Source organism: Berghia stephanieae, chromosome 12 (assembly GCF_034508935.2).
Source record: "Berghia stephanieae isolate SIO BIC M18660-M18661 chromosome 12, UCSD_Bste_1.3, whole genome shotgun sequence".
Classification (NCBI taxonomy): Eukaryota; Metazoa; Mollusca; class Gastropoda; order Nudibranchia; family Aeolidiidae; genus Berghia; species Berghia stephanieae.
Window position 1 is genome coordinate 20376896 of NC_088371.1, and position 12543 is coordinate 20389438.

Genomic DNA, 12543 nt, shown 5'->3' on the forward strand with positions numbered 1-12543 from the left:
ATACTGGTATCTCATCTGTTTGACAAAGATAACGAAAGCAAAAACAAATCTGAAGTCAATATGATCAGTATCTAGGAAAGATCCGATGCGAGTGTCATACCACAAGGCCACATAGTCGCACATCTACCATTACTGTTTATTTTTTATAATTCTCTCTATTCAGCTTTTGAATAATTCAAAACACACAAACTCCAGCAGGACTTTCGAATCATCCGCCCTGTATACTAGAAAAATAGAGACACTGATAGACTGTACACAAACAGTTGCCATCACACTCAGCTGTTTGTTGTCTAAAGACAGCCATAGAGAGACCGGCTCTAACCATATTATTCTCTCTATCAGATTATACGTCACTATAGTCAGTCACACTTGCATGATTTGGCTATGGTTGTTATGTTTTTAAATCTTGAGCATTTATATAGTGCAATATTCACTAAACGTGCTCAATGCGTTTTACAAGGGGTCTCAAGCCAATAGCAACACTTAACACCAAACCTCCAAAACATCTTTAATATAAGCCCGAAAACGTCTTTACTGATTCAATAACGAATCCTCCAAATCGTCTTAACTGATTCAATAACGCATCCTCCAAATCGTCTTAACTGATTCAATAACGCATCCTCCAAATCGTCTTTACTGATTCAATAACGCATCCTCCAAATCGTCTTAATGATTCAATAACGCATCCTCCAAATCGTCTTAACTGATTCAATAACGAATCCTCCAAATCGTCTTAACTGATTCAATAACGCATCCTCCAAATCGTCTTAACTGATTCAATAACGCATCCTCCAAATCGTCTTTACTGATTCAATAACGAATCCTCCAAATCGTCTTAACTGATTCAATAACGAATCCTCCAAATCGTCTTAACTGATTCAATAACGCATCCTCCAAATCGTCTTTACTGATTCAATAACGAATCCTCCAAATCGTCTTAACTGATTCAATAACGCATCCTCCAAATCGTCTTTACTGATTCAATAACGCATCCTCCAAATCGTCTTAACTGATTCAATAACGAATCCTCCAAATCGTCTTAACTGATTCAATAACGAATCCTCCAAATCGTCTTTACTGATTCAATAACGCATCCTCCAAATCGTCTTAACTGATTCAATAACGAATCCTCCAAATCGTCTTTACTGATTCAATAACGAATCCTCCAAATCGTCTTTACTGATTCAATAACGCATCCTCCAAATCGTCTTTACTGATTCAATAACGCATCCTCCAAATCGTCTTTACTGATTCAATAACGAATCCTCCAAATCGTCTTTACTGATTCAATAACGCATCCTCCAAATCGTCTTTACTGATTCAATAACGAATCCTCCAAATCGTCTTTACTGATTAAATACCTAACCTCCAAATCGTCTTTACTGATTAAATACCTAACCTCCAAATCGTCTTTACTGATTCAATACCTAACCTCCAAATCGTCTTTATTGATGAAAATACTTTATCTCAAAATCACGTCTTGACAGATTTAATATCCCAACCCCAAAACTTCTTAGCTTATTTAATTCTGATCCCCAAAACATCGTAATTGATTGAATACGTAAGCCTCAAAACGTCTCTATTGATTTAGTACCTTACCCTCAAAACGTACTTCTGATTTGATACCTGACGATCAAAACTCAAAACGTCTCTATTGATTTTATTCCTAACCCCAACACGTACTTATGATTTAATACCTGACCAAAACGTCTTTAAAGATTTAATACATATTATTCTCCGACGAGCTTAAAACTATATCCAGAGGAGAAAAACATTATAGATCTCAAAACGTCTCTATTGATTTTATTCCTAACCCCAACACGTACTTATGATTTAATACCTGACCAAAACGTCTTTAAAGATTTAATACATATTATTCTCCGACGAGCTTAAAACTATATCCAGAGGAGAAAAACATTATAGATCTCAAAACGTCTCTATTGATTTTATTTCTAACCCCAACACGTACTTATGATTTAATACCTGACCAAAACGTCTTTAGAGATTTAATACATATTCATTAAAACGTCTTTACTAATTTGATACTGGTCCCCAAAACGCCTTTATTGATTTAATACATAAACCCAAAACGCCAAGACTTAGATAACGAAATGAATATGTTTATGTTGTGTATATCGCACGTGTGAAAGAAAGAGAGGAAGAGAGAGAGAGAGAGAGAGAGAGAGAGAGAGAGAGAGAGAGAGGAATGAGAGAGAGAGAGAGAGAGAAAATAAGTAGGAGTGAAATATCTGTTCAATGTTATAGTTATCATTTAACGTTATAACTAGTGTAACTAAATGACAAATTGCCATATTTATGGACAATAAAGATCTATTATTATTATTATTATTATTATTATTATTATTATTATTATTATTATTATTATTATTATTATTATTATTATTATTATTTCACGACCCTCAAAACGTCTTTATTGACACTCAAAACTTATTTATTGATGTAGCTAGTGGCTATTACAAAACGTCTTTATTTATTGATGCAATTTACAATACAAAATAGCTTCATTCATTTGTTGACGAGTCCAAAACCTTTTAGTTGACCTATTGGCTAATCCAGAACAGGCATATTGATCTATAACCAAACGCAGACTTATTTATCTAATGGTTAATCTAAAATAACTTCATTGATCAAATCACAATCTCAAATCAGTTCATTGAACTAATAGTAAACCCAAAACAGTTTCCTTGACTAAAAAGCTAATACCCTCCCCCCCCCCTCACCCCCACTCCATCAAAACGAAAAAAAGACGGCTATGTGGTCTAGTGGTATGACACTCGCTTTCGGATCGGAGGTCCTGGGTTCGAGCCTCGCGCTCGGCGCATAGTTGAGTCCTTGGAAAAGGCTCTTTACTCATATTCTCTCACCGTACTCAGGTGTAAAATGTGTACCTGGCCGTTGACAGCGTTTTGTCTGTCCGAAAAAAATTATAATATCGCCTAACTGGCGTCATGTCTTGTCCTTAATGTTAAATGTTGCTGTTAGACAGGGACCCCTTGTAAAGCGCTTTGAGCACATTTAGTGGATATTGCGCTATATGAAGCTCAATTAAAAAAAAATTTAACGACAATAAAAAAAACCCCAGCTTTATTGATTCAATGACTAACCTCAAAGACCTGCGGGCCACTTGCAAAGAAGTTTGAGCACGTTTAGAGGATATTGCGCTACACGATAAAGAAACAAGTTAGAATTCAATTGATTACATCTTATTTACCTTCTTCTCCTCTTCAGTGTCTGGAAGTTGCTCCTGGTCCAATGAGCATTGTTCCAGGGATTCTGAATGCTGCAGTAAGTCCTGCTACAGAGCCTTCGAGGGGACAAACCCCAGGTGTCGACACAGTGCCTTGTCAGAAAAATGCATCTTTTCCTTCCACTGTGCGGTAAGTAATGAAGCAATAAAGGATTGTGTTGCGTTCATCCACGTGGTTGTCTTATTCCTTCTCGCCATTGATCATCGTGCCAAAGGTGATGACGATGACGATGATGATGACGATGATGATGATGATGATGGTGATGATGATGATGATGATGATGATGATGATGATGATGACGACGATGATGATGATGATGATGATGAGATGATGATGATGATGACGATGATGATGATGATGACGATGATGATGATGATGAGTGATGATGATGATGATGATGATGATGATGATGATGATATGATGATGATGATGATGATGATGATGATGATGATGATGATGATGATGATGATGATGATGATGATGATGATGATGTCCGACTTTTTGGCCTCGTATTATGACCCTCGCTTTGGACCGTGAAAGTTGCCGGCTCTGTGACGGAATCATGAAAGTTACTCCCTCTTGTTTTGTAACTTCGATATTTAAACTTCAACTTCAAAGCCTTGTAGTTACAAAAGGCCCCGCGGGCCCATCACTGCAAGTGTTCAGTTACATCCAATCAAAACAGAGAACAGTCACAGATTAGTTTGACGAGCAATAAATGCATTCAAAGCTGCTTTGAAAGTTTCCAAGCATTCAGCGTTCGTTATGTCCGGTGGCAGGACATTCCAGTCATTTAGTGTTCATGGGGAAATAGCTGTGCTTGTATGTGTAGAAAACGGTAGGGGCTGCCTGAAGCCGGTGATCGTGAAAATACTAACGAAAGAGTGAAAATGGAGAGGCTTATTATGGGAACAAAACAGACAATAGACGTTTCGGGTACAAACCTTTCATCATACTACAACCACCATGGAGCACAGACGATGCTAGTTATTTTGCATTATATTTTTTATGTTTTCCACGTTTATTTGTGTATTGTTGTGCTGACGAAGGGTTTGTACCCGAAACGTCCATTGTCTGTTTTGTTCCATCCCATAGGAAGCCTCTTCGTTTTCACTCTTTCGTTGTGCTTGTATGTGTCTGTTCTTGTAAATGATTGTGCAGGGGCGTGGCTATATTGGTTGATTTGGTGCCTGGCACCGTTCCATATTTTTAAAATGAATTACAGCATTTAAAAAAAATTAAACTGCAAAATGGTATATTCTGCCTCTTACTTATTTAAATAAGTCTTTTATTTAATGTTTTTTTCTTTGTTTTTTTTTATAATATAGCATGTTTTAAGTAATTTTCTTCTTATTCTGGCACCACCTTATACTGTAAGCATGCCACGCCACTGCTTGTATGTACTTTGATGCATTGAATCTAGTGTAAAGAAACTATATGTTTGCTTATTTATTGGTGTGGTTTGGGATTCGAGTAAGTAGATATATCATCTCCGCCATACTTAACTCTTTCCTTACCAGCCATTTTCAGAATTTTCCCCAAAATTTAGAACCCACCCAACACAAAAAAGTCTTTTCTCACTCAAACAGAAAAGCAACAAATACATTCTATGCATAATATTAATCAGGAAAATGAACTCTACATCACAGTGCCACGTTTTTATAGCTATAATAAAACATTTTTCATTAAATTGTGTGATTTACAAAAGAAATCTGAATGATAAAAGCGTTGGTTAGTTCGTAACGAATGTGACGATTTTACCGTGGTTGGTAAGGAGAGGGTTAAACAATAAAAAAAAAAAACACGTTGAAAAAAATTGGCTAGAAGACTAGTCCTTAAAATAGTAATCGATTAAAATGACCGACCGTCATTGTAGGGCTAGAATGTGGTCTTGTGGTATGACACTCGCTTTCGGAACGGGAGGTCCTGGGTTCGTTCGAGACTCGCTCGGCGCATAGTTGAGTCCATGGAAAAAAAACTCTTTAAAAACATTCTCTCACCGTACTCAGGTGTAAAATGAGTACCTGGCCGTCAGCAACGTTGTCTCTGTCGGAAAAAAAAATGGTAATATAGTCTAACAGGCGTTATGTCTCGTTCTACATGTTACGTGTTGCTGTTGGTCATTGACCCTTTGTAAAGCGATTTGAGCACGTTTAGTGGATGTTGCGCTGTATAAAATTCAAGTTTTTTGAGATTTTTTTTTGTTTTTTGTTTTTTTTTTTTTTTGGGGGGGGGGGGGGGGGGGGGTTCATCTTGTCAAAAACCATCAAACCTGGTCCTTTATTGAAGACGTCCGTAACGACAAGATGAGGTGTCATTTAAAAAAAATAATCAATTAATATTTGAAGGACAATGTTTCTGGCCAAAATTTTAAAGACGTAGTGATAGCTCGTCTGACCGGTACTCAGGAAATCTGAGGTTCGATTCCAAGTCAAGGCAGGCTGATTTCTTTTGAGATGACTTTTGTTGTTATATTTTTTTTCTCTCTGCTTTTTGTCTGGCACTGTTTCATACACATTTTTTTCAGATCTTTATTTAAAACTTGTATTTCAAATTATCGATATTTTTTTTCTTTTTTTTTTTTTTTTTTGGTATCAATTCAAAGAAGCCCTTCGGTTCGTTCGTCTCCCTCCCCCATCCCCCCCCCCCCCCCCCCAACCCCACCCCCATCCACCAAAATCGATTTTCCCACTTAACCCTTCATTTAACTTAACCACCCATCCGACCCAACTCAATGATTTTATTATTGTAGTTTGTGTCCACTCAATGGAGCTTCAGACCTCTCGCAAAAGATCAACTCCTCGTTAACAGTTCCAATATATATAATATATATATATATATATATATATATATATATATATATATATATATATATATTGCTATGATCCGGTGACAGGCAAACCAAATTATGTGACCCTTCACCCCTATACAGTATTATGTCAGAATGGAGCAGATGCCAAAGTTCAAATTCTAAGTTAAACACACACAGGCATATATATATATATATATATATATATATATATATATATATATATATTTCTATCCATCTATCTATCTATCTATTAATCTATCTATTTATCTATCTATGTATCTCCCTTCAAGCTAGGTATATTCCTTTACGCCTCCCTCCCTCTTTCACGCAATCTGTGATCCTATTTTTCTCTGAATGTCTTGAAAATGGACAAATCCCCTTACGATCATGGGTATTTAGATACAGTTCGTGCCCGTTTACTCCCGATCTCCCCGGAATTTGACCCAGTCTCGTCTTTTCAATTGGAATATGAAGTCCAGAGAATATTTACTGTTTCATCCCAAAAGTACTCATTCTTTCTATTCGTCTTCAAACACACACACACACACGCACACACACACACACTCACAATTACCCACCTATACACAAATACACATTCACTGTATATATATATATATATATATATATATATATATATATATATATATATATATATATATATGAGTGTCGGTGGGTACTTGTAGTACGATAGTGCTCTATTAATTTCAACTTAATTTTTATAGTTGTTAAACTTAACTTTCAGTTGTAATCGTCAGATTCACCCAACGTGTACATATTTGCAGGTCTGATAACCAAACGTAATTATGGTTTTAACATTGTTGTAATGGACATATTTTTGCGTTGGTTTAATAGTATTTCCATTACAACAATGAGACCATAACAATTTGGATTGTCAGACCTGCAAATAAGCTCATGTTGGATTCAATCCAACAAAATACCGTTTTAAGATTTGTGGCAAATAATTTCTTTTCAAGTCTAATCCTTTCTCTCTTGTATCAGGATCAGACATTCAGGTGATCTCAAACTGAGTACATTGATAGTATGTTCTTGGAGTCTACCTTCTGTTCCCTATTTGTTGAACAAATCCCCTTTGTCTTCCTTTTTCTTGGGCACTTTAATTTTAATTCTAGAACTTTTTACTATCCCATTTTCTTCTTCCTTTTTATTGACGCTGATATGACCTAAATGTGCGGCTATGTGGTCTAGTGGTATTACACTCGCTTTCGGATCGGAAGGTCATGGGTTCGAGCCTCGCTCGGAGCATAGTTGAGTCCTTTACTTACATTCTCTCACCATGCCCAAGTGTAAAATGAGTACCTGGCCGTTAACAGCGTTGCCTCTGTCCGAAAAAATTGAAATATCGCCTAACAGGCGTCATGAACCGTTCTACATGTTAAATGTTGCTGTTGGCCAGGGACCCTTTGTAAGCGCTTTGAGCACATTTAATGGACAATGCGCTATATAAAATCCCAGTTTAAAAAAAAGATCAATTTAATGTGTTGCAAGCGCCGTAAAACCATCAAAAACATAAAAACAAAAACATTTTTTTCTCTTTCATTTTAGGATGACCTGGAGTGCGGACCAAAGTTCAATTGCTGTTCGCCTTACTGGAAAATGTGCACCAAGACCTCGGATTGCTGCGACCCTCTGCACGTCTGCAAGCCCGCGGATGGATTTTACTACAACCGATGTCTATACCCCAACTCAGCCCCCACTGCAATTATCCCTCCGCGAAGGAAATGGCACCTCCTAGTCTTACAACCAACCATTGTGTTTATAAGTGTTATGTTTGGTACATCCCATTGGCGATTACAATGACGATTTGAGTAAGGATTTGAATCACGTGCAGTTTTTTTAACGTTACCATCAAACTGAGCGTGTCTTCAATGTTACTTTGACTGTAGCCATCGTTAACTTATAGCCTGACACTGACCAAAAAAATAACATCAAAAAAAAACAAGTCTTTGGCCGCAAAATAAAAGAAATCGTGAGTTATATTCAATAGTTCAACCAATGAAACCAATTGCTTCCTTGAGATCTACTAACGACAACTCACTAGACACTGCACAAACCTTAAAATGTCGTCAAACTGGAAGTCCTAGAGGATTCTAGTGTCAAGCTATAAGTTAACGATGGCTACGGTTTGTACCCTCCTGAAGCCTTCATTGCAGTTATGATTTTTAACATTGTTGTAATCGACAACATTTTTCATTGGTTTAAGAGTATTTCCATTACAACAATGAGATCGTCACAATTTGGGTTATCAGACCTGCAAATAAGCACACGTTTGATTCACTACAACGTGATACCGTTTTTAAACTTATTTGCAGGTCTGATAACCGACCGCAATTAATTATGGGCTTGATTTAACGTTGCTGTAACGGACAATACTTTGCGTTGGTCTCAGAGTATTTCCATTACAACAATAAGCCCATAATAATTTAGGTTATCAGACCTGTAAATATATATACGTCGGGTTGACTAAAATACAATCGTGTCCATTGCTTAGTCTGCGGAATGTCATAACATTTTGTGACCCTTTATTTATTTATCTATTTATTCATTTCTGATAAACATTTTTGGTCTGTGTCCCACATTTATATTGTGACCGGCGACCATACTAGGTATGTACAGGGCCAGTGTGGCTCAGCTGTCTCTACTGTCTTTTTTCTTCGTACCCAAAAGGTTCCGAGTTCGATCACCTGCAGCTGCAATGTGTGTGGCCCTGAGCAAGTCACCTAGGTCGCCCTAGCTCAATTTGTGGCGCTGCGCTGCGGCTGACGCCGAGGTTATTCCAGACTTCCCGTGGAATAGACCCAAGAGACAAATTTCCCGTATGGGATGTCCAGCTGTTGTGAGAATTTTGGCTAAACGCACAAAGCATCAATAGATAGGAGTGAAAAGAATGTCACTCAGCTCTTTGTTAAAGTTTTTCAGACAGCCATTCTGGTGATTACTTCTCACTCCTGCGCATCATTCCAAACTACGCACCTTCCTATTAAACGGTGTTCCTTAGATACCGAAAGCATTATATCGTTTATACATAACGCGAGCGCTTATCCCCGGTGGACATTGAGAAAATTGTTACAGTGAATGAAATAATCAGTCGGATGGTTAAAAGGTTTGAACTGAGATATTGCCAAGTTTAGTTAGAAGGTCAATTTTCAAAATCAAAAATGAGTTCTTGTTATATATGATTAAACCAATCCTTTTTGTACATCTTCGGGAAATATCAAAGCTTAATTTTACTTCTAAATATTTTTACAGCTAGTTAAGTTGAAAAAGTATGAAAGTTGAGAAAGATTGCTGGATACCTTTCCCATACATCTGATCATAACTTCATGAAAAGTTACCCGATTTACTTCAAATAAAGGTTAAAATGCTCTGGGGAGCATATTCTTTCAGAAAATGCAAAATCCAAAATTGTCAGCTTCCAACTGATTTTGTCGTGCACTGACACAAGTATTACCCTGTCTGCTCGGATTTTGGGGCCCCGATCGCTTATCCCGCGTGGACATTCAGAAAACGATTCTATCAGACTATAATATATAATATACGTTCAAGGTTACACATCGTTTTGTGTGTTGGTACGCTATTTCCGACTGACGGATGTTGTGAGTATTTTACCTAATCGCATGGCATCAATAGATACTATTAGTAGGTAATGGTCACATACACCATCATCCTGATTGAGAAGACAATAAAAAATGAAGAAAATGAAAGTACGTAGAACTATAATATAGCTAAACACATGGCATAAAAAAGAGTACATTTAGTGGGTAATGGTCACATACACCATCATCCTGATTGATAAGGCAATAAAGAAGAAAATGAAAGTACGTAGAACTATATACTTTCAGTCCGACGCCTGTAAAATGTTCCGAATGGTCGCGAATCCGTTTTAGTTTTATCGGTGTTGTCATAAATGACAATGATTTGTAATCCTGGTAGAGAGAATGCTTACAGCCATACTATGAAAAAACAAAAAAAAAAAAACAAAAAAAAACAAACAACAAAACAAAAACCAACGCGTATGTGGTACGGCTATGCGGTCTTGCGGTATGACACTCGCTTTTGGATCGGAAGGTCATGGGTTCGAGCCTCGCTCGGCGCATAGTCCTAGGAAAAAGCTCTTTAATCACATTCTATCATCGTACTCGGGTGTAAAATGAGCACCTGGCCGATAACTGCGTTGTCTATGTCCGAGAAAAAAATGTAATATCCCTAACAGGCGAAGCGTCATGTCCTGTCTTACATGTTAAAGTTGCTTTTAGCCAGGGACCCCTTGTAAAGCGCTTTGAGCACGTTTTAGTGGATATTGCGCTGTATAAAAGCTCATTTAAACTGCTAATTTATTTAAAAGTTTGGCCGGAGGGTCATCAATTGGATTCAATAGTCTGATGTCACGTCGCCCAGCAACGGCGGGCATCGTGGTTCTAAACAGATAAAATCTGTATCTTTTATTTTTCATGCTGGCTAGAACTTTTCAGAATGTGTAAAATTCAAAACATGATCGATTTATAATGTTTATTTTCCTCTGGGTACACTTTTTTGCTCGTCGGAGAAATATTTCATAAGGGCGTCTGCCATTGTTCCGATAGTTTAGAGCCAGTTACTAAGTTACCATGCGTCATTACGAGGGAAGTGACGTTACGACTGTTGAAGCGTATTATCGGTCGATTGAAATAGGCACTTAGCTAACCACTCCTCTCGGACAATCGTCAGAATGCAAACAATGTTAATGATAGGTGACCAGAACAAACTAACACATGTTTTACTATCGATGGTATGTGTCTAAGTAAAATATACACTGTTCTACCGCTTGATCAATAGATAGAATGCGCTTGGCCAAGGTGTTCACAACATTGCCATCCGGAAGTATAACGGACCAACACACAAACTCTGTGTAACCATGAACTTTTATAGTCTGGTTAATACAGTTTAGTGAGAACAGCTCACAAACGCGGATGGCAAAAACAATAACAAAGGTCTGAGTGACGTCATCTGCATACTATCTATAGAACCAACACAGAAAACTACGCGTAAACTCAAATGTTTATAATATGATCGAGAAAATCGTGTGATAACTAGCTAGTCACTCATGTGGCGGTATAAAAAGAATAACCAATGATTAGTGGTCGATTTCATTCACGTTAGGCTATTATTTATATAGATAGAACGAAGATGACGTCGCTCTAGTCTTTGTTATTGCATTTTGCCATCCGCGTTTATGAGTAATTCTCACGAAATTGTATTAACCAGACTACAAACTTCAAGGTTACACACAGTTTTGTGTGTTGGCCCGTTATACTCCAAGTGGATGGCAATGCTGTGAGCTTCCTAGCCAAGCGCATACTATCAATAAAAGAATAAGTCGTAATTGTTCATCCCAGAGATTATAATTAAAAATGGTGTTACACAGATATTTAAAACAGTTTATCCTGGGTGTCTTTTTTGTGCGAATGTAATGTTACGAACACAACATCTTGGCGTAACCTCAATAAATTTTAACTCACTCAACCCTGACACCGACTATATCCGTAGTTTACCCAGGTTACTTTTATCCCATGCCTATTAATTACATTATTTCCAGACAAATTATAGGCATAGCATCAAAGATAATGTTTTTACTTTTTACATGTTAATGGTAGTTGAATAAAAATATATATGTACATGCTCATTTTTAATACATTTAGTTTCTAATTTTGAAAAGTAGCAAAAATCTCTAGGATTGAGTGAATTAAAGCAATGGGCCAGCGCACTTGTTTTATTATATAACCAGTTAACTGTCGTACTATGGAAAATAACTTATTTAAAAATTTGGCCAGAAAACTCGTCCTCTAAATAACGATTAATTTAAACGACCCTCAACTTGGCAAAAACTCTCAAACCTCGGATTTTAATGAAGACGTCGCGAGGTCCCAATTGGATTCAATAGTCTGATGTCACGTCCGCCCAGCAACGAGCAGCTTGGTTCTAAACAAAGAAAATCGGTACTTTTCATTCTTCATGCTGGCTAGAACTTTTCATATGTCTTGTGATCAGAATGTGTAAAAGTCAAAACATGATCGATTTATAATGCCTTTTTCCCCTCTGGATACGCTTTTATGCTCGTCTGAGAAATATTTCATAAGGGCGTCCGCCATTGTCCCGATAGTTTAGAGCCAGTTACTAAGTTACCATGCTTCATTACGAGGGAAGTGACGTTACGACTGTTGAAGCGTATTATCTGGTAAAAGCTCACGAAGCGATTATTGTTCTTTTTAAACCTTATGATAAGGTTACCAATCTGTAAATATTAACATTGATTGTTAACAATGGGGCTTGCAATAATTTGAATAACAATAACATAACTGTGTTCATATCGTTTTGTGATTTATGTACAGAGACCAATACTACTACTACTACTACTACTACTACTACTACTACTACTACTACTACTACTACTATTACTACTACAAC

The 12543-nt window shown here is 37.1% G+C and overlaps 1 protein-coding gene across 3 annotated transcripts in view; it reads left to right on the top strand.

Moving 5' to 3' along the window:
- The window catches only part of LOC144957876 (uncharacterized), an 85000-nt gene extending 74909 nt beyond the window's left edge, over nucleotides 1–10091 (top strand). Inside the window, exons 4-6 of one of the 3 annotated variants that reach the window (XR_013642244.1) lie at nucleotides 3250–3398; nucleotides 7645–7981; nucleotides 8208–10091. Coding sequence is in view for 2 of the 3 variants with exons in the window: in XM_078889373.1 (XP_078745499.1) it covers nucleotides 3250–3398; nucleotides 7645–7861; nucleotides 8208–8434 (593 nt within the window). In the remaining variant the exon portion in view is untranslated. Of the gene's footprint in view, nucleotides 1–3249; nucleotides 3399–7644 lie in introns of all 3 variants that reach the window. The other 2 variants (XM_078889373.1, XM_078889374.1) reach the window with 2 other exon arrangements.
- The last annotated feature ends 2452 nt before the right edge of the window (nucleotides 10092–12543 follow it).